Genomic DNA, 20,174 nt, shown 5'->3' with positions numbered 1-20,174 from the left:
CTTCTGCGTGCAGAACAAAAAGACTCAGCCCTACATGCACAGATGACCTCGGATGGGTAAGCAGACTCTCCGTCGCAGGTCAGGTCTGCTTTCACAGCCCAGCTGGAACCTCTCCAGCAGCACCACTCCAGCCCAATGTGACAACATGCACCCCAGAACCGCTCAGAAACCCCTAATGTGCTGCAATCCAACAAGGCTGTGCCACCAAAATGAGCTCTTAATAGATGTGAAATTAGAGAAATCAAGAGATCTTTGTGATGGACACCACATCCTGATTGGAAAAGGGGTTGGCAGTGCTCACCATGCTCAAACACATATCTGTATAGGAAACCACCGAGCTCACAGCACAGTTCTCTATAGAGGACACAATTTAGGTCTTAGTCTGTAAAATTGGAGGACTTTTTTGATCACTACTTTCCTTTTCCATCTATGGATCAGAGGGCATTTTGGATATAGTTGTTTTAAATAAGTTTACTCTGTATACATAACAGACAACAAGGCAGGGATCACTTCAACTAGAGACTTAAACCTATGCCATTTTATGCAAATTCAGGCTTCACAAAACACATCAGGTTGAGGTCAAAAGGATTTTTGCTGAGGATGCTAACGTTTCCAGTCAAGAGCTCAGCTTTGGGGATGAAGATCATGGTTCCGCCCCTCCACCAAATAGAAAACACAACAGCCACCACACTCACTGCATTCGTGTCCGGAGGAATGGCAGCAGCTTCAGTCATTTGTGTCCTGGGCAGGAACTTGACCAAAGGCAATTGTACCAGAGTCAGAGCAGCAAACTACAGCAGTCTGAGGCAGCTGGCAGGGGACATCAACGTGCGAGTATTTCAGGAAATTAGACGTATGCAGTTATAAATGCAGGGGTTGGACTAGATGATCTCCAGAGGTGCCTTCCAACCTCAGCCATTCTGCAATTCAGCTTAAATATACATATATGCACATGTGTGTGCAGGTATGTTTATATAGTTTAGTCACTTTGTTACCCTACTCTATTTTACTTGCATGAGAAGAAATAAAGTGACCTCTTCCTGCTGAAGACTACTGGTATTAGCATTTGCCTTTTAAAAGCAGCCTCCAGAATCAGGTAAGTAAATCACAGAAAAGCAGCAATTGCAGCCTTGAAGTAAGACTTTTTGTCCTAACGCAGAAAACCTTCCTTGCATGTTGATGTTGCAGTACTGACCTCTAGTGACAAGTACCCCAGAACAGAGGAGTGTTTGTTGGGATAAACTACCCTGCTCACATCTTCCCCCTCGATTGCTTCTCCTGGTCCAGCTCCATCTCCCCTACGCTGGGAGGATGAGCAAACCCCAACCACAGCCTGCACCACCATCTGCCTGGTGAACCTGGCCGTGGCAGACCTGCGCTACCTCTTCTCTTTGCCCTTGCTCATCGTCAGCTACATGCAGCAGGACACTGCTGAGAGTTTATTTTACAAAATCTGGAGGCCACTGGGGAGCCCGAAAGGTTGCCTCAACCCCCTCTTCTACTTTCTTTCTGGTCACACTAACTAAGCCAGGCTCGCCTTGGAGCTGAGGCTGCAGCGGGCTGGCCCCCTTGCCAGGCCTGCCGTGAACGCACAGGGGAGAGGCGCCCCAACAAGACTCACCCCTTGCTGAGGAAGCACGTCCCGGCTGCAGATACTATCTGCTTGACTGGGTGTGAGGCTTGGAAAAGTCACCCAGCGCTAGAACTGTACAGAGGACAAAAAAGAAACTTCATTTCAGATTTCAAAAATCCCTTTTCCCCTTTTCTGTTTGAAAATTAAAACCTGAATCTAAAATTATGCATGGGAAATTTGAAGCACCGACACAGCAGTGAGAAGAAGGCTCCATTTATCAGGGGAACGGGTGACAAAGGAACAAAAGCCAGACAGCTCCCATGCTCCACAGCCACAAATGGAAAAGCGAGGTGAAAAAAAAAATAAAAAAATCACTTAATCACTGAGCTGAAAACCCCTCAGAAAGGAAAGGCTGGGTTGTTTGGCGCTGAGCTGACAGCGATGTTACACCACATACAGAAATGCACCACAGTACTTTAGCGAGATGCTCAAGAGTACAGAGAATTTAGGAACTGAAAGTTTCAACAAGACACCAAGTTCCCCATTACTGTCCTGCATGAAATGCTGATCCATGGGTAACGGCAGAACAGCCGTCTATCGTCACAACATGCCAATATTAGCCCAGAAGCAGAGATCTGTGACGGGCAGAAGCAGCTAGCTGAAGGAAGTGAGAAAGAGCAGTACAAGAACAATTATCTAATTTCTTCCCTTCCCAAAAAGGACAAATGCATCAACCCAACAGCAAGGGAACCAGGGGGACATTTTTCCTTTGGATCCTCAAAGAGACGCTTCGTCTACGTATTTCCCAGGGGAAAGCAGAAATTGTGCTTGTTTGAAAAAAAAAAAAAAAAAGTAAACCTCAACTACCTCCAAAGGCAACAACACATCACAGAACACTAAGAACAATACAAGTGCCAACATCCATTTAAAGCTTTTATTAAAAGAGACCCATAATTCACAAGTCTACAAACAAAAATCAACCATGATAGTGTTTGGTTCTCTAAGGGAGCACAGAAAGCACCAGTAAGAGTTCTCACAGGTCAGCGTACTGCTCCGGTTCAGAAGTAAGCTCAATCTGCGACTTTATTTTCCTTGATTGTTCTTCAGAATACATTACTGTTAATCAAAATAGTCCTGGCTTAGTCTTTCATAAACCTGTTAGCCTTTTAAGAACATGAAAGAAATCTCCACTTAGTCATATCTTAAAAAAAAAAATAAAATTAAAACAATGAGTTGCAGAAGGGCTAAGTTATTGCAGGCAAAGTAATATAAATATAACATTTTTATTCTAACAAAATATTTTCTCTCCAGTCAAGCAACTTGTCTAAATTTCTTAAGCACTGGGGCACTCAAGAACTCCCTGAAGTCAGCCAAAAGCTCACTCACCCCCGTGCACCTCATCATCTACTCATATAGCAGCTCTTCGCTCGGTGCAGCCGGTGCTTAAGAAAGCCAGATGCTCTTCCCTTTTAGAGTACGATTAGTTTAGTGTAAGAACTTATGTCCAATTACATAAGTGAGGCTTTATGGTTAACAAAAACAAAAGGATCTGATAAAGCACTCCGCAGGAGTTACTAGAAACTAGCTCTGTTCAGGAACAAGCCTTCCACAGAAATTACAGAAAAAGCGTAATTTTCATGATGAAATGGAACATTTTTCCAAGAGTGCCAAAACTCAGTTAACTCTTTCCACAGTTTTCAGTGGCAACCTCTTAAATACATCAATTTCCACGTTAATCATGACTTACATGAGGTTATTGCTAAGTCTGTGATCTAACATTAAATTCCAGGGCTAGTACTTTTTGAATAGAAGCACTAGAATTGTATAGTTCAGTTTCTTCAGAAATATTTGCTTAGACCAAAAATAAAAAAGGTAGTCTTCCCTCACATTTTCTACAATAAAAATGAAACAGATTGTTTTCAATACGGCAATAAAGCTGTCCAACTTGAGAAGTTAAATATTCCATGACTACATCGACTCATTTCACAGCAACTTGGTTACCACAGCAAAGCTTCCACGCTTCAGCCATGGTTGTATACTGAGAGGAGATCACGTCTTAGCTATTGAGTTGAGCTACTCACTGAGTATTTTAGGAGGGTGTAGCACACGCTCACGGGTTCAAATAAACAGCCAGGTGATTCTTCCTCAGTATCTGTGTTATTTACCTCAAAGTGCAGAGGGGAGCTTAAGCCAAATACTTTAAAAATAGGGTCTATGCTTGCAGAAAAATGTGGTGCATGATTCTGCTTCTGCAGCGTTAGTTCTCAGCACTGGAAACAAAGTTGTGTGTACAGGAACTTCAATGTGTTTCTGCTTTTGCAAGTGGGGCAAGATGCTATTTCAACACGCTTCTGTGTGCCATTGTCGATAAATAGGAAGAGTAATTATCGGGTAGCTGCAAAAAAATAAGATTAAAAACATGCATCATGAGAGGCACGCTCCTCAGCTTATTTGGTCTGATTCAATTCCATTTTCCTCATTACATTTTTAACTACCATCAGTGAGACTGTTTCTGAGAACAAGCATACATTAAGCATTCTACTCAGAGGTTAATGTGCTGGCTATTCGAAACAATAAACCGAGGTTTTGAAACAGCCATTTTAGTCTTCTATTCATTACTATTAAAAACCCTACTTGGTTACTAATACCTGAGCGCCTAGTTTGGAGAGGTATTTATTCCTGAAACTAAAGTCATCAGCTTTTGGCCGTAATTTAGCCAAGTCATCTTCATTTTGACGTCTGAGTCTCTCTTGTTCTTCAGCTCTGGAAAAGAAAATTCATTTAAGAGACTTGCACTGAAGAGTGCAAACTCAGCAACTATCTTGTGTACGGTGGTTTTATTTCTTACAAATAAAAATGCTTCTAATGTTTGTAGATGAATTTTGGATATTAAATTAACAGAAAGCTGTGAATGAATTACACTAAGTGTAAAGAAAGAGAGAGGCTATTTTCTGCAGTTTCCTTTTATTTAGATTGCAAGACTTCAGTAGAAAGATAAATCTTTTGATTTTCACAGATTACAACATGCTCAATGAGCTTTTGTAAAAACAATTTAATAACCCTTTATTGAACAGGTCTTCACTCCTTAAAATATAAGATTACAATACAAAAAGAATCAATTGTCAAAAATGCAAGTAAAAGACTGCTCAGCAGTCTTCAGAATTGATAGCAGTCTCCTACAAAAGAGTCAATATTTGACCAGACCATCGTCAGTCAGTCATTTCCTACACAATCTTAGAGGGAAACAGGACTGAACAAAGCTCTGAACATGTTTAGCTTAAGACAGTGGTTTGCATTAAGACAGTGACAAAGGCAGTAACAGTGACCCACTTCCAAGCTCACAGTGACCCACTTCTAAGGAAGGCAATGAACCTTATTCCAGTACAAAAAATGCTGTTAAGAAGTCTCCACCCACACCAAAATGGTACAGTGCTGTTCACAGGCACTTTATGCTAGTCTTTATTTTAAGATGAACGTGTTTGTCCTGGGCTGCAGAGTGCCCTCTCCAATGACACAGCTTAAACAGTGTAAAACACTGTAAACCGATTTTGTTCAAGTGTTAAGAGATAAGTTGGCATTAGTTAAAACTGGTTACAAAGCATAAATCTTAGCCATTTCCTATAAAATTCCCAGAACGTTAGTTTTTTGAAAAAGAACTATTGTCCAGTGCTGACCACCAAACTAAGCAACACAAATTCTTCAAGTTGACATGATGCTGATCAAATGCTCCCCACTTCTGGATGATATTTGCTAATCAACTTTCTTTTCTGCAAAAAACATTGTAAAAATTACTGAAAATATAACTCTAAGGCACTACATCGCACAGCATACTCTAAGACATCTTTCACAGTAAATTCTGGCAGTGTTATGCACGTGGTCAGGGCAGACCGAAAAGTGGCTCTGTTTGGACACAGGTCTCCTTTGCTCCCGAGCACAATGTAGGTTCTTTTGTTCTTTCATTTGTTTTAAAAAATGGCTGTGATGTTTTGCCTCAAGGACAATACTCATCACAATTAAGTCTGCCTGCTCACCAGCTCTGGAAAGCTTTTGTTTCCTTCAGTGTTCCTCATGACTGATATATAACATAAACCAGGACAACAATCAAGACAATGTTACGTGCCACCACAAGTCACCTGGCAAGACTTTGTTGACAGGCTGTTTGTGTTTTTTTTTCTATATTAAGTATCATCATGTGCAAAATTTTATAAAGGTCCATAAAGTACATATGTAAAGTGTCTTTATTATCAAGGTATTTATCTGGAAAGAACTTAGATACAAGCTGTGAGATGCACAGTATCTGCAGGTAAAGTGTTGTTAGCTATTAAAAAAGGTAAAGCATTTCAACAATACGTGCAAACAAACTGCAGGATCTGAAGGGACTCACTGAGCTGAATTAGGTCAGAACAAAACACGTATCAGAGAAATTCCACATTGTTTATATGTAAGCAGCTCAAATTCCACAGAAGTTATCCTGAAAGCTGTGACTGGCTTCCATATTAACATTTGTCATGGAAAAGCTTTTCACTGCAGCCAGCATTTATGGCACAGATCTGACCACAAACTGAGCTTGACATTACCAGTGCAATTTAAACTCAAGCCACAGTTCTCAGAGACATGTTGAGTTAAGACTTCTAAATAAGACAGCACAAGGAGCAAGCTGAATGGGAAGGGACCAGAGTGCAGACTCTCTTTCTTCTGAAGAGGAATCTGGTTTTTAATGTGACTCTTAAAAAAATTAGTCCATGCATCACTTGACAATAAACCCAAGTAATGTTTGTTGCTGACTCAGTCAGGAACACACCACGTAAAAGAGCACGTTATGAAATAAATGATGCAAACTTTTTAAAAATGCACCTCTATTCCGCTGAGCTGGAAGGCTACTGAATTTAATGAGGAGAAATAGTAAGCAGGAGTGCCAGGAAGGGAGACCTGGTTCATTGTTACTTCCTCTAATTATTCACAGGAGGCAAGAGTATGAAATCCTACTACCTCGAAGGAAAGAAAGTGACTTTCAATACAAATGTCTGAACTTAGTCTTTTGTAGGTCTGCCAGTAATCTACCCAATTACTTCAGGTTCAACATTTTGTAAGGACGCTGTTCTTTATACTTACTCGGTTGCAGCTACTTTTTGCAGCTTTTCCCTTTTCCTTGCAGACCAGTTAAGATCACCACCTGCAATAGATGACAAATCTACTTAGAAAACATCAATTTTTAAAGCTTCAAATTCTGTATCTTTGATAGCATACCTCATTACAGAAATTCTCACAGCATTTGACAGAAGAGATCACTCATTTTATAAAAACTGATGTAAATAGAAGAAAGCAACTTCCTCATAATCATATAAGCAAGCAAAATCAGGAACTACACTAAGCTCTCAAGCCTGACTCAGGTTTTTGCTGAGTAACAACGAAGTTTCTCTACAACTCATCACACTACCCCATAAAATTAGAGAAAGTGAAAGCAACTTGGAAAGAAACAAACTAAGGTAACCCCTCCAGATCTTTCAGTGGTTACTGCTTCAAGAAGTAGCTGAGAAAGAACGCTATTTGAAGGAAAGTCTACCAAGTTTTTATATTTGCAGATACATACAATCAAGCAGTTTACACATAAAAATAGCTTTAACTGCTTATCTGCATAATATCCTACACATTTGTTCACGTTAGCTGGAGGGGCAGGTACTTCACCCTGCTGATCAGCTTTAACATCACAGCAAGGTTCACGCTACAGCACCAAGGAAAAACATTTGATGAGGACAAGCCTCATCCAAGGGACAGCACCAAATCCATGTGCTATAGCATCTGACGCCCAGCTGTACACCACCAACTGTAAACAGTTTGTCTTAGTAACTTGATGAATTATGATTGAAAACAAACATCAAGAGACACTAAAAGCACTTACCTGTGAGATGATTCACAAAATACAGCATGACTACAGCTATCAGTGACACTAAAAATAAAATAAAAAACAGTTTTAGCTGACAGAAAGTTTACCACAGTAACATAAAAGCAGCTTTAACATCCCACTGAGAAACAATTAAGATTTTTTTCATGACAATTGTAACAAAAAGGGAGCTTTTTGCCAGCAGCATTTCTATCACTTTTGAAAATTCCACTATGCTCACAAGCAGCACGGTAACTCAGAGAAAGTTTAAGGTTTTTTTTTTTTCCATATTAATAGAGACCCCTGATATAAACACAGCCTTTAAGAGCATCATTCACCTACCCTTTCACTCACTCTGCACTTTTTCCAAACATCCACACTACTCACACTAAGTCACTTCAGAAAAAAACACACAGTACTTCACTAGGTATCAGTTTCTTTCAACATTGCTTCAGCTGAAGACGTCTATCCAACTGCACGGACACAAAGGAGTCACTAGCGTGTTACAGGAAATATTTAGAGAAGCCAAAGCCTCCTCAACGTACAGAATCTATTTTCAGTGTTTTCACTACTTACAGCAAACACAAGCACTGAAGAAGACCTCAAGAAACAAGTATCCTCTTGTGTCCAGAATCATCCCAGCTGCTATAGAAATAATCGCCAGACCAAGATTCTGGATAGACTGCATGCTAACACAAACAAAGGATTACCGCTGTGTAGAAGCTTTTTCAAGAACAATCAATATTTTATTTTTATCGAACGATAAGATTAACTTCTCTCCATATGTTAGGCAGAGTCACGACTCTGTTTTTGCAGAAGTTACTGTGCATCTGCTGCAACCACACGCTGAAACTACAGGAGACTTCTTCCCAGACTGAACTTGAACAGAACCACCAACCTTTGACTTGTTACAACTACTTCGTATTATTAAGTGGTTCCACAGTACAGGGACATCATCACTGTAGAGCAGCATAAGACGACAGATCTCAGTACTTACAAGCCATAAGCAGTTCCCAGCTGATGTTCTGGAACAACAAAGGCCACCATGGGCCACAGGGCACAGGCAAGCAAGGAGTAGGCCACTCCTAGTAAACTCTGGTGAAATAAATAAGCGACAAGATGCTGGATGAAATGTGTTTTTGCTATAAGGTTCTAATAAATGAATGTATTAGTTTTCCCCTTCTCCAAAAACAGAAAAGAAGAGCAAAAGTAAGGTGTTTTTGCTATGCTCTTCTAAATAAATATGCATATTTAGAAGGAGAGAGAACTTTTTCCAGAAGTGGAAACACTGGTGGGCAGAGCTTTAAAATTTGTAAGCCTAATTTTGTAATCTATTTCTCAGGCACTAGGAAGAGGAAATTCACAACAAAAACTTTTTTTCAAGTTTACAGCTATCAAATATAGCACACTAGAGACAGTTTAAAACCATTAAAAGTGGCTTAATTATGATATTAATAGTCTTAAAACCTATTTAAATTTTCCCTTGTTATGTTGGTGTAGTTATGAAGCTATCTACGTAGTCAGAAGACAGGAAACATGCAGAATAATTCATCAGCAGCAAAATTTCTTATTTTGTCAGATTTAGCTATCAAAGTCTCTTTGAGACACTGGTTACCATTGCTATCCAGGGGTTCCAGAAGGTGAACGCCAACATAATATGAGAAGCAAGCGTAGTTATCACCGCACATAGAACCCATATGATATTCTTTCCAATTTTATCCACCAGGAGTCCAAAGACAGGGGACATGGGTGCCGATATAATATACACAATGCTACAAAAGAGTGAAAAAAGAGAATTTCCCTTGTAACTTGAAGCCATAAAAACCACGCACACAAAGAAAAAGAGATTCCAGAACTCAAAATTCCCCAAACGTCTGAGGACATGAAAACATTCATCATCCAAGAAGGAAACAGCAACGTACTTAGAGCTTTTGGAATCACACACCATCTAGTGTTTTCCATTTTGCCAGATCCAAAATTCATCTTCAAACAAGGAAAATTTATTTAGCATTGCTATTAAACTGTTTCCATCAACTCTGAAGGGAATCACCAAATTCCACAGTAATTCCCTTCAGATAGAGCTTTTTCTTTCAGATCCCTCAACCAGCATATCTAAAGACATCTTTACTTAAGCAGATGTCTCCCAACTATTCCTCAGCCCATGTCAACTCTACCTATCCACTGAAGCAAAATACAGATACATATATACACCTAAAGCACAACAGTAGGACATCTACTCATTAAACTAACCAAAATATACCTGTCAATTGCACTTGCTTCTTGAGACGAAAATTGGAATTTCTCAATAAAGAAAACCCTAGAAATAAAGAAGTACAAGCTTAGAATGATGCATACATGAATAATTATCAAACACCCCAAAAGAGATCTCATTTAGAAGACTATTAAGAGTCTCAAGATTTTTGTCAAAGGACTATTTACATTGCATTTTGCAGAAAACATTAAAAATACATAACCAATATATAACATGGTAGTGAGACATTAGCAATAAGAGGTTTTGGAACACATGCACAAGTGAAAAATAGGCACCTACATTGCTGGCTGTTAAAACATCTCAAGTAATCTCAAAATCTCCACTTTACAACATAAAACACTCATGAAGCTCACAAGGTCTGTTTCTAATTGTATTCAAAATCTGATTGAGTTCTTACATCAAGTCACACGGAAAAAAAAAATCTGCACACAAATGCTTCAAGCTTCAGCTTGATATATTAAAATTAGCAGCAAAAGTTACAGCTTTGGACTGAAGCTCTATGTTTAAGCCCCCACCTCAGAATCGACGGTGAATGAGCATTGGAGGAATTCTATATGACAACTGTCCACAACTTTCTGCAACAAATCTTGGTGTCATGCTTCAGATCTAAATAGAGTTTTAATCTGGCAAGGGAACACGTGTTAAGCTTTTGAGTTCTGACAACTCACCTACACAAACGAATGCTATTTCCCACAAAGCTCAGCAGATAAGGGAAGGGTGAGAGTTGTGTGCAGCACAGACTTACTAGGGGACCAGTCGTTCTGTAGCCATCTGCATTTTTTAAACATTAGCCGCACCTCCTACCTTGTTAACCACATTACAAGTAGTGAAACCCTGGCCAAACTCAAGGGGAAAAAGAGCTGCATTATGCAAGGTGCTTACTTGCCAAGTCCGATGAAAGGAAAGACCGCTCCATAGTAACAGACACAGATTAAAAATATAAGCCACAGTGACAAAGAGAAGTCCTTCACATCAGTTAGCTTAATCACTTCACCTGGAATGGAGGCAAAAGACAATATTGTTTCAGTCAGCACAAACGTATCTGAAATTCATCCACACTGAATAAACATTAAGGTGACCGAGAGTCACTACTGCAGTATTATAATCCTGCCACTATCTACGTTCTTGTATAAAGTTCACACGGTGAGCACAAGCTAAGAATACAGGTCCTAGATCAACAGCACCAAAGCGGAGAACTATGTCCTACATTAAGCCGGATGTACAAGTTCTCCAAAGTTTTTTTAAAGCTGTCTTGTGCAGTAGAATTAAATATAAATACTTCCCTGAAAGAACAGTTTGATCAGCTTGTGAAATTAGTGCCTGAAACGTCACGTTATATACTCACACTTGGTTCTCAAGTTTTGTTTACTTTCTAAGTTCTCCCACATGGAAAACTTAAAACACCACGCTGGTGGAAAAGAGCTGCACGTTTCTGCACACCCACTGAAGGAAATAAGACTGATTTCAACAAAACAGAGTCCTGCTGGCAACAGCACTGTCCAGCCTGGTGTGAACTGGAAGGTTCTCCACAAGCTCCATAAATAAAGCATTGAGCAAGCGGAACGATCTGCTCTAGAACGAAAGAATCAAGTCCAAGGCACGTTTACCTGCACCACTCACCCGTTTTCCCTTGCTCTTTACAAAGGAGTTTCTCTGCTCTCTTGTCCAGATAAGCAAGGATTAGCGCGCAACCCAGTGAAAAGAGACACGTTATGCCACCTGCAAGAGGGTAACGCGACACGGTTAGCTATTGAACCAAGCAGTAATTCGGCTTTTAGACACACAGGGTAACGTATCTTCACATATCTAATGCAAACTCAGTCAGGGTAACACCAGTTTACATACAAGACTCAACAAGCTGTACAGCTCAGAATAAGGTGTAAGTATTGAAGTCTACCAGATGAGGCACCTGTTCGGAACTGCAGTACAAACACCAACTATATTTATTCTACAAATATTACCACCGCTCCCACTCAGTACAGCTGAAGTCCTTATCTGCGCCTTGCAATAACAGAACCAAAGCCGAGGCCTCGTTAACACCACCAAGGCGTTAACACTAACACACATGGCTCTGAAGAAAAGGAACGCCGATCCAAAGGGAGCTGAAATTCCACTTTTACACATCAGGCAGCTACACACAATCTGTGATGTGATGCCCTTCAGAATTTTTTTTTCAAAGCCTGCCCTTTACTCAGAGTACATTGAACGTTTCATTGCTGTAAGACACAAAATTGAGTTCTGCGGCCAGAAAAATCACACAGCTTTTTATCAGAAGCAGCAATCATACGCTCTGCAGAAGCACGGCACTGAGCACTGATACAAACACTATTTGAATCGCTCTTCCCAGTCCCAAATGCCTCTTTCATACTTCCTAGTCAGCAGGAAATCAGTAATGCATATGCGTACTGCTCAAATCCAGAAACCCAAAACATCAAGTGACATCAAGATTACGAACCTATCATGAGAGTTAGCCCAAGAGTGCTGTGACCACTGTGCCCCAGAAGATGTTGAACTCTGGAGTATATCCATCCCATGATATTCATGTTCACTGTGCTCCCCTAGGCAGAACAGACTTACGTAAAGAATGATGTCTTCCACAATAATACGAATTCAAAAGCAACATTAGTCAAACTGCTTACTGAACAGTGGTTAGAGACAGATAAAACTACACCGGGAATAAAAGGCACCAGCAACACAGACAAGCCACGCCCGTTAAAGTCCATGGATTAAAGCTACACAGCTTTGAACTTACAATTCTGGCCATGCTTAGTTGTAATCCAAACACGAGATTTAGCTCTTTGCCTTTAAACCAACTGACTGCATACGTGTTCTGGGCCACCGCTAAGGATTCGCCACCTATTCTAAAAAAGGAAGGCACAAAACAAAACATGTTAACGTGGGAAGTAACAAGAAACAGCCCATCACTTGCTATCAATACCAGCGTGACAGTATTTCAGAGTAATTTCCCTATGAACAGGCAAATCTAATGCAAATAGACGAGGCAACAGAAGCCTTAAAGACATGATTCAGGTAAGAATTGTCTTTGGTCATTTATGGAAGTCGAGTTGATGAGTAGCAGCTTCTCGTTTCTGGAGGTAGAAATATTAAAGAACCAAGCGGCACAGCTGCTGACCCCAACGACACCGAAAGCAGCATCTTATCAGAACCCAAAGCCGATTGCCCACCCCCAGCAGAGCTGGTCAGATTTTCTAACATTTTCGTTCTGTGGAACATTCAAAACTAGGAGGCAATCTGACATTTGCTCTCTTTTTTCCCACTACAGCAGCCCTGTTGTATTTGTCGTTGCTAAGAATTCCCTTTATTCCAGAAAGTAAAAATTAGAGAAAGACTAACCCAGTTTTGTCAGACTACTGAGCGCCAAGTCTTTATTTGGGGAGTTTCGTAACTTCTGAAATCAGCAGGCAGACTTTCCAAACAGAGAACAACCGAGAAGTTCTACTTATTTTCTAATTTTACATTAGAATGGGAACACGACTGAAGCTTTTTGCACGCCTCAGCTTCAAAGATGCCTCAACACCCAACAATTTTGTCAGAGCGCAAACACAGCAGCAGCCTTCTAGGACACAGAAGGCTGATCCTACATGATAGGGCACATAGCACGCTCTTCTAGACTTACCCAAATACCAATCTGCCTGCTTCCATCAGCCAAAAAGCATTAAGCAGTGCTCCCAAGGCAAAGATCACCTGTCGAACAAACATTTAAGAAAAATTATCATCTCAGATTTGGAGCACGGAACAAACTAGAACCATCCCAAAGCAAGATGATTTTCCCTTTCTGGACCTAAAGAACTGTTTCACATCCACTTCCTGCTCTTCCCATTTTACTCCTCTGCCTTATGCATTATCCTGCTGGCTACACAAAATCCAGCCTGACCCACCCTGAATACACGCTACTATCAGTGGAGCCATCCAAGCTTTTTTCTCCATCCCACTCGCAGCAGAGATGCTTCTGGTATCATCCTTCGCCCTCTCATTTGCACTTACCTGCCCAACGCAAACAAAGATGCTAAATATTATAGTGCCCAACCTGTAAGAAAAAATAAAACAACTTAATGAACAGCTAGATTCTTTTTCCCCCCTGTAAAACACAATATTAGACCTACAGCAAGGAAAAAGGGGAGGTTGACGTCCAATAAAGATTCTCTGTAATAAATGTTATAGCTTGACAATTTCGTTAAAAAGATACAGACTGGCATTTTTAAAGCTACTTTACTGAAGACATAAAAGGAACAAAAACTGGTTGTACCAGTGGAAGTTCCTAGGTGGTGTGAAAAAAAAGAAAAAACTATGCTGTGTTGAACTCCACGTGCACTTTAACTCTACCATCCGCTAAACGCCAACGACAGCAGGACCACACCTACCGTATTCCAAATACTCTGTCTATCAGAAAGCCTCCAAAGAAGCAAAGAACCACGTTGGGCCAGGAATACCAGGCATAGAGCGCCATGAACTGAGCTGTGTTCACCTTCATATCCTACAGGAACAGGAGGAGAAATAGAAAATAGGTAAGTAAATAATTTGCTTTTAAGGTAACTACAAAGTCATGGGATAAGCATCTATGTAGGAGTACTTAGAAATAAGCACGCTTTCTGATCAGAAAGTGCAAGAGGAGGTTTGGTGAAGATTTCTGCTGGAAATGGGACGTTTTAGGATGAACTGACGCACGCTGTTTTACCGCATAGAGACTAAGATGTTCTCGGGGGCATCTAAAAGAGAACCACCCACCTCCTCTCAACCAGAACGTGGTAAATGAACGCTGCCAGCACCTCTGTCGGGCTCAGCACTGCTATTTTAACTCCCCCCCCCCCCCCCATACCCAGCCTCACCACACACCCGGCAGCCCCCCCCCCCCAAGCAGCACCCCACGGAGCACCAGCCCGGCGGGCACCCGGGCCCCACACAGCCCCCAGCCCTCCCCTGAGGGCAGGACTCACCGCCTGGACCTGCGTCTGCAGGGCGGCCGGGTTGTCGTAGCAGAAGTAGCTGCCTGCGGGGAGAAGGGGAGGGAGACCTCAGGGGGGGGGAACGCCTCAGGGGGGGGGAGGCCCTGACCCGGCCCGGCCCGGCCCGGCCCTGCCCGGGGGCTGCCCCCCCTCCCGCCCAGCCCCGCACCGAAGCCCAGGAAGCACATGAGCGCCAGGACGAGCAGGCGGTGCGCCAGACGCCGCGGGTGGCAGGCGGGCAGGCGGCGGGCGGCCCCCCCCGAGCCGCCCTCGGAGCCCAGCAGCGCCCGCTCCTCGTCCGCCATCGCGCCGCCGTCACGTGGCCGCCCCGCCACGTGATCGCACCCCCCTCCTCCCCGCGGGCGTCACGTGAGCGGCCCCGCGAGGCGCCGCGGGCGGTTGCCGTGGCAACGGGCGGGGCCCGCGCGGCCTGCGCCAGGTCGCCTCAGGGGGCTGAGGGGCGGGAGCCGCGCCTCACACGGGGCGCGGGGACGGGGGTGGCGACCCCCGGGCACTGCTTCAGGATGAACTCACAGATGTGCCCACACAGCCTGCTGGCTGGGATGGCCTCTTAAGGTCATCAAGTCCCAGTGTTAACCTAGCGCAGCCATGTCTACCGCTAAACCGTGCCCCTAAGCACTGCACCTACAGGTCTCTTAAATACCTCCAGGGGTGGTGACTGACTGCTTCCTGGGCAGCCGCTTAAAACCCGTCAGAAACCTTCCAGCAAACAATATTTTCCTAATATCCAACCTCAGGCTCCCCTGGCACAACCTGAGGCCATTTCCTCTTGTCCTGTTGCCTGTCACTTGTGCGAAGAGACAGAGAGGAATATCTCTCATTAAATTCACAACTTCTCTGAGCCCCTCTTTATTTTTCCACCTTTTCCAGTGTGTTTCCTCACACTGTGTATTACCCCTCTGCTGGGTATTCAGTCCTGGGTCACTCATGCCGCTGGACAGGGCCGTGCAGCGAACCTGTACGGTAATGGTTCATGTGAGAACATCAGAAAAGTCACCTGCACAAAACGCAGCAGGATGTCGGCTGTATAAAAAGTCCCTGATATCTCAGCAATGATAAAACTGTGTCTTAGGCACAGTCTTGGAAGGACTTTTCAGTTTTTTGCATATACATAGTCCCCTTGCTATTTAAAGGGGTTTCAATGGCAGGCCTACAGTAAGCAAATCAACAGCATGCACGTTTGTTGCATTTTGCCTGGCCTGCTCTGAGCTGAGGCCCACTTTCCATCTGCTCTGTCGTTAATTTGATCAGTAACCATTCAGGAAAATCTAAAGTTTTCAAAGCACATTGGTATAGCGTGCTTGTAGTGCATCTACTGCAGAATACTATTGGCAGTAAATTGCTTACGTTTCACTCAAAGTGTGTCTTCTAAAAGCTACACATCTGCCAAAAGACAGCTATGTTATCGAATGCCTGTCTTCCCAGAAAAGAGAAATTACTGTGTCACATTTTCAGCCACCCTAAACTAGTCTAGATTACTCGAAATTAGTGCAGCTCTTTCAGCTTGCTCTTGAAAACCTGGTCTTGACCTGCACGGCCTCGTTGCAAAAGCGTCATCCAGCAAACCCGATTTCAGGGCCGCTGGAGGGAGCTGGAGGGCAACGCGCGGCCACACGGACTGCCATGAGCTTTCGGGGGGCATAGTTAGCTGCAGGTCGGTCCTATACAAGCATAAAAGGGATAACTTTGGGCAGCAAAGTTATATCTAGTGAAAGTCTGTGTATGGAAGAAAAACAAAACAAAACAAAAATATTATTTCCTATCTAACTATCCCCATTATTCGAGGAGTCCGATGTCATGTCACCCAGTACTTTTCTTGCTCTCTCTGATCCACAGAAAATACGTTTTCGGTCATTCTCACACTCTAGTTTCCCTCCAGAACGCAAACATGGATGTTGCAAAAGTCTGAAATTCCCAAACTGCCCTCCCACCACGATTCTCAGAAAGAAAATGCCGAGAAACCTCAGGAGACAGCTGGACCCGTTGCCAGAGACGAGCAAGGGAGCCCCAGCCACGCTGATCGTGAAGTACAGAGCCAGAATCAACAGAACCAACTTCGTTATGGCTCGTGGCTGCTTCCCCGAGACCTTCTGCCCCATTTAGAGCATAATCTTAACCACAGGAATTTCTGAGACATTATAGTGTTGGTCAAGGAAGAAAACTCTCAGAAATATTAAACGAACTGCACAGTCTATTCCGCAAAATGATGGACACCAATTCAAAGCTGATGTACCCTACAAAGTTAAACTTAAAAAAAAAAAATCTGTAAAGAGCCAGAATATTACCATCAAAAAATACATTGCCATTTTCCCCGTAACTATTTTAAAATGTTGGTTCAGAAGGCACAAGTAAATAGAAGTGATGATTAAAGATGAAAGAGGCAACCAACACACACACAAAGGTGCCATTTTAATATTTTATCATTGTTGTGTGATTTTGTTTTTTAAACTATAATACTCTTACATCAATATCGAATCAACCCAAGGTACAATGCGTAGTAGAAAGTGTCCCTGCCTGTGGCAGCAGGGTTGGAATTCAACTTTAAGGTCCCTTCCAAGCCAACCCATTCTATGATTCTGTAACTCATGGGCAGTGACATGATACCAGCACCCTGACTAAAGGATCCAACAGAAACTCTCCTGTAACTATTGATCAGTTTTATCACCAAGGATATCCAGAGGAAGATCTAGAAAAACAGACTGTATTTTCTAAGTCTCAAAAAGACTCTCCAGCCCCATAACCAAAGCAACAGGCAAAAACACAAAGCAAGTAAACATATTAAAGTGCAATTTGTGATTTAGGATGATGATATTACGGCCTGGATTCAGCTGTGTACGTCAATGTGAAGAACAGAAGTGAAAAGCTTTCAGAGGCTCTGCAGATATCCTCACCACAGCTCTTGTTTGTCTGACTTTGATTAATCAATCAACAAGCACACAAATATTCTGCAGTCTTTAAAGCTGGCTGCAGATCAGGATTTCTTCCCGGGTTCTTTGTTGCAGTGTTTTGTATGCTACAGACCAAAAAATACACTCTGCAAAAGTGTTTTTAAGAGCTTCTGACAACCGTGGCAATTGCCTCTGCCAAGTATGATGACAAAGTATTCCTGGAAAAGTGAGTACTCAGCGAAGAACATCATCATGACTTTCTGCTAACCGAGCAGTAGGATTTTACTGGTTTCCCATGTTTTTGTCCCATTTTAGTTTATACAGCTCTCCGTAACATTACAGTCTCCTTATCGTAAGAAATTCAGTATGCCACTGCTGATCCCATAGGTAACGGAAACACAGAAAGACAGCAACATATCCCTCCTTTTCCTGTTAAAACAGTGAGACAGAAGGCTATTTCAGAACATATCACGTCAAAGGTCAAATCTTTCTCTAATTTTATTATTTATACAAAGGCATCCTGGATTTGTCTTTTTTATTTAAGCTGTGTTATCCTGAAAACTTCATGATTTCATAACGTGGCTTGCTTTTTCTTGTCCTCTGTTCTGCCTGCTTTTGGACACAAGGGATCTATCTGAATTCAATTATTCTGTGGTTTCCTATGAAAAAGGTGCAGGGGAGTTAAAGCCAACGAAGCCTTTGTCATTCATCCCTTACAATACCAATTGCAATATTGCCACTCTCCCATTCTATTACTAGCATACAAAAATATGCAAAGATGCAAGGTTTAAGATAAGCTACTTTAAAAGCTACCTAAATCATTTAAAATTATTACTTAATTTGTTATTCGTAAACAGGATCCACCGAATATAATTGATTCAATACCAAAATAGTAAATTTAATGGTGGGAAGATTCTTCCCGTGGAACACGGCCCTGGCAGGCTCTAGTACAACAATGGGTTTCTGTGCTTTCATTCATCCTTGAGGGAATTTTTGTAAACCTGAAACACATTTAATTTTATGGTATTTATTTTCAAAGATGTCAGTGGGTTTTTCAGGTTATTTTCATGTCTGTGTGCTTAAATGTTTTCGTATTAGACAAGACTGGATTTGTACTTTGTCTTGTTAGGTATAACACAGAGCCCTTTATAGCAGAGTAAGAAATTACATTAATGTATCTGGAATATTTAACTGGAGAAAAAGAGTGTTTTTCCACTAGCTATTACAAAATGTTTGCCATGCCACCCCTTTCTTCCCATTCACTTCAGTCTTCACCTTGGATGTGACCTTGCTGGAGCTGGAGCGCGGTGTGGCTGTAACGTGCAGTGTGAGTTAAGCCTGAGATGATTCTTAAAGGCATTGCTGGTGAGACTTTATGCCACAAATAAATACAGTGGATTACTCTTAACCTCATACTTTAGAATGTTTATTACAGATGCAATTTCTGTCTTACCATAAATCAAAGTACTTAAAGTGCCATATGATACCAAATGTTTAGTTTAACAGCATAAAATTGAGCAAAAACTGTGTACAGTACTTTATAGATGCTATAAAATCCTTGTGCTTCTGGCCTCACCTTTTTGCATTTCCCAGATCAATCAAGTTCACTGAACACTCTGGATAGTAAATACCCACGTGAAGCAACGATTAGCTTTCACAGTTTGGTTCTTCTAAGTTATTACTGTCCTCAGCAAAAATGCTTCAGAATACGACAAAATTGCGAAGACGCAGGAAGTGTATTTAACATGATTAAATTTACCTCACCATCGTTAGCCTATTGGCCATTCTTTGAAAGAAAAATCTTGCGCTTTGCCTCCGCTTTGCACTAGCAACCTCTTACGAAAGATCTGTCGTACACAGGCACACAAACATTTTTTAATCACCTCCTGTGGTAAGGGATGTGTTATTATAAAGCTCGCTGCGTCCTGTGCTCTTCCTGTCTCACCCAAGTGCTATTGGACTTACATGCAATCTCCTTAAGATGTGTCTAATTTCTGTAAACTATTTTACATCAGAGAAAGCTGAAAAAAGGCTGAGGAAGCATTTTTGCACCATAAATCTACGTGAGACCAAAGATCTTGGCCGAGGAAACCTCCTGAAGCTCAGAAAGCGACTCTGCCAAAGCAAACACCTCCTCCCCTCTCAGCCGAAGGGGCTCAGCTGAGTCAGACAACAGACCACAGAACCGAATGTCGCGGGTTTATTGCTCTTTTTTCTAAGATCGTCAAGAAAAAGTGCTCTTTAGATTTCCCCAAATCATTTAAAGCCCCTATACATTCCCTAAGGGAAGTGGCTATCAGGCCATACCTCTCATAGCAAAATCTGCTCAGGTAATGCATAAGAAAAAAGCCTGCAGTGAGAGCGTAAGAGCAGTCATTCACAACGTGCAGCTTCTTCAGCACTTCGAGTGGGCTTTCCTTTAGTATTACTGTCTGGATACTTTAACCAAGGTGGATGGCAAGAAACAAAGCCAAAAAAAAACAGTGCATCAGAGGCTGCTTAGCACACCCATATGCAGCTAGAGCCAAATAGCGTCCAGAGCTGGGGAGGGAAATATGAATTTTGGTTTCAAGGA

At 42.1% G+C, this 20,174-nt stretch overlaps 1 protein-coding gene across 2 annotated transcripts; it reads right to left on the bottom strand.

The window, feature by feature from the left end:
• Window positions 1-2,493: 2,493 nt before the first annotated feature.
• Window positions 2,494-15,031, bottom strand: MFSD1 (major facilitator superfamily domain containing 1). 2 transcript variants are annotated; one of them, XM_080603933.1, is made up of 17 exons: window positions 14,860-15,031; window positions 14,682-14,734; window positions 14,109-14,221; window positions 13,732-13,774; window positions 13,364-13,431; window positions 12,479-12,587; window positions 12,182-12,284; window positions 11,347-11,445; window positions 10,609-10,720; window positions 9,715-9,771; window positions 9,070-9,226; window positions 8,452-8,549; window positions 8,031-8,143; window positions 7,473-7,520; window positions 6,686-6,746; window positions 4,222-4,336; window positions 2,494-3,968 (listed from the first exon to the last, which is right to left on the bottom strand). In XM_080603933.1, exons 1-17 carry the CDS (start codon window positions 14,993-14,995, stop codon window positions 3,909-3,911), a joined length of 1,545 nt encoding a protein of 514 aa, XP_080460059.1. In that variant the 5' UTR covers window positions 14,996-15,031; the 3' UTR covers window positions 2,494-3,908. The 2 variants fall into 2 exon arrangements, with proteins under 2 accessions (XP_080460059.1, XP_080460060.1); XM_080603934.1 differs by lacking the exons at window positions 2,494-3,968; window positions 4,222-4,336 and adding an exon at window positions 4,521-5,340.
• Window positions 15,032-20,174: the final 5,143 nt, after the last annotated feature.

Source organism: Anser brachyrhynchus (assembly GCF_964034855.1).
Source record: "Anser brachyrhynchus genome assembly, chromosome: 9".
Classification (NCBI taxonomy): Eukaryota; Metazoa; Chordata; class Aves; order Anseriformes; family Anatidae; genus Anser; species Anser brachyrhynchus.
The sequence above is the reverse complement of the archived record's forward strand: the minus strand, read 5'-3'. Positions and strand labels throughout refer to the sequence as shown.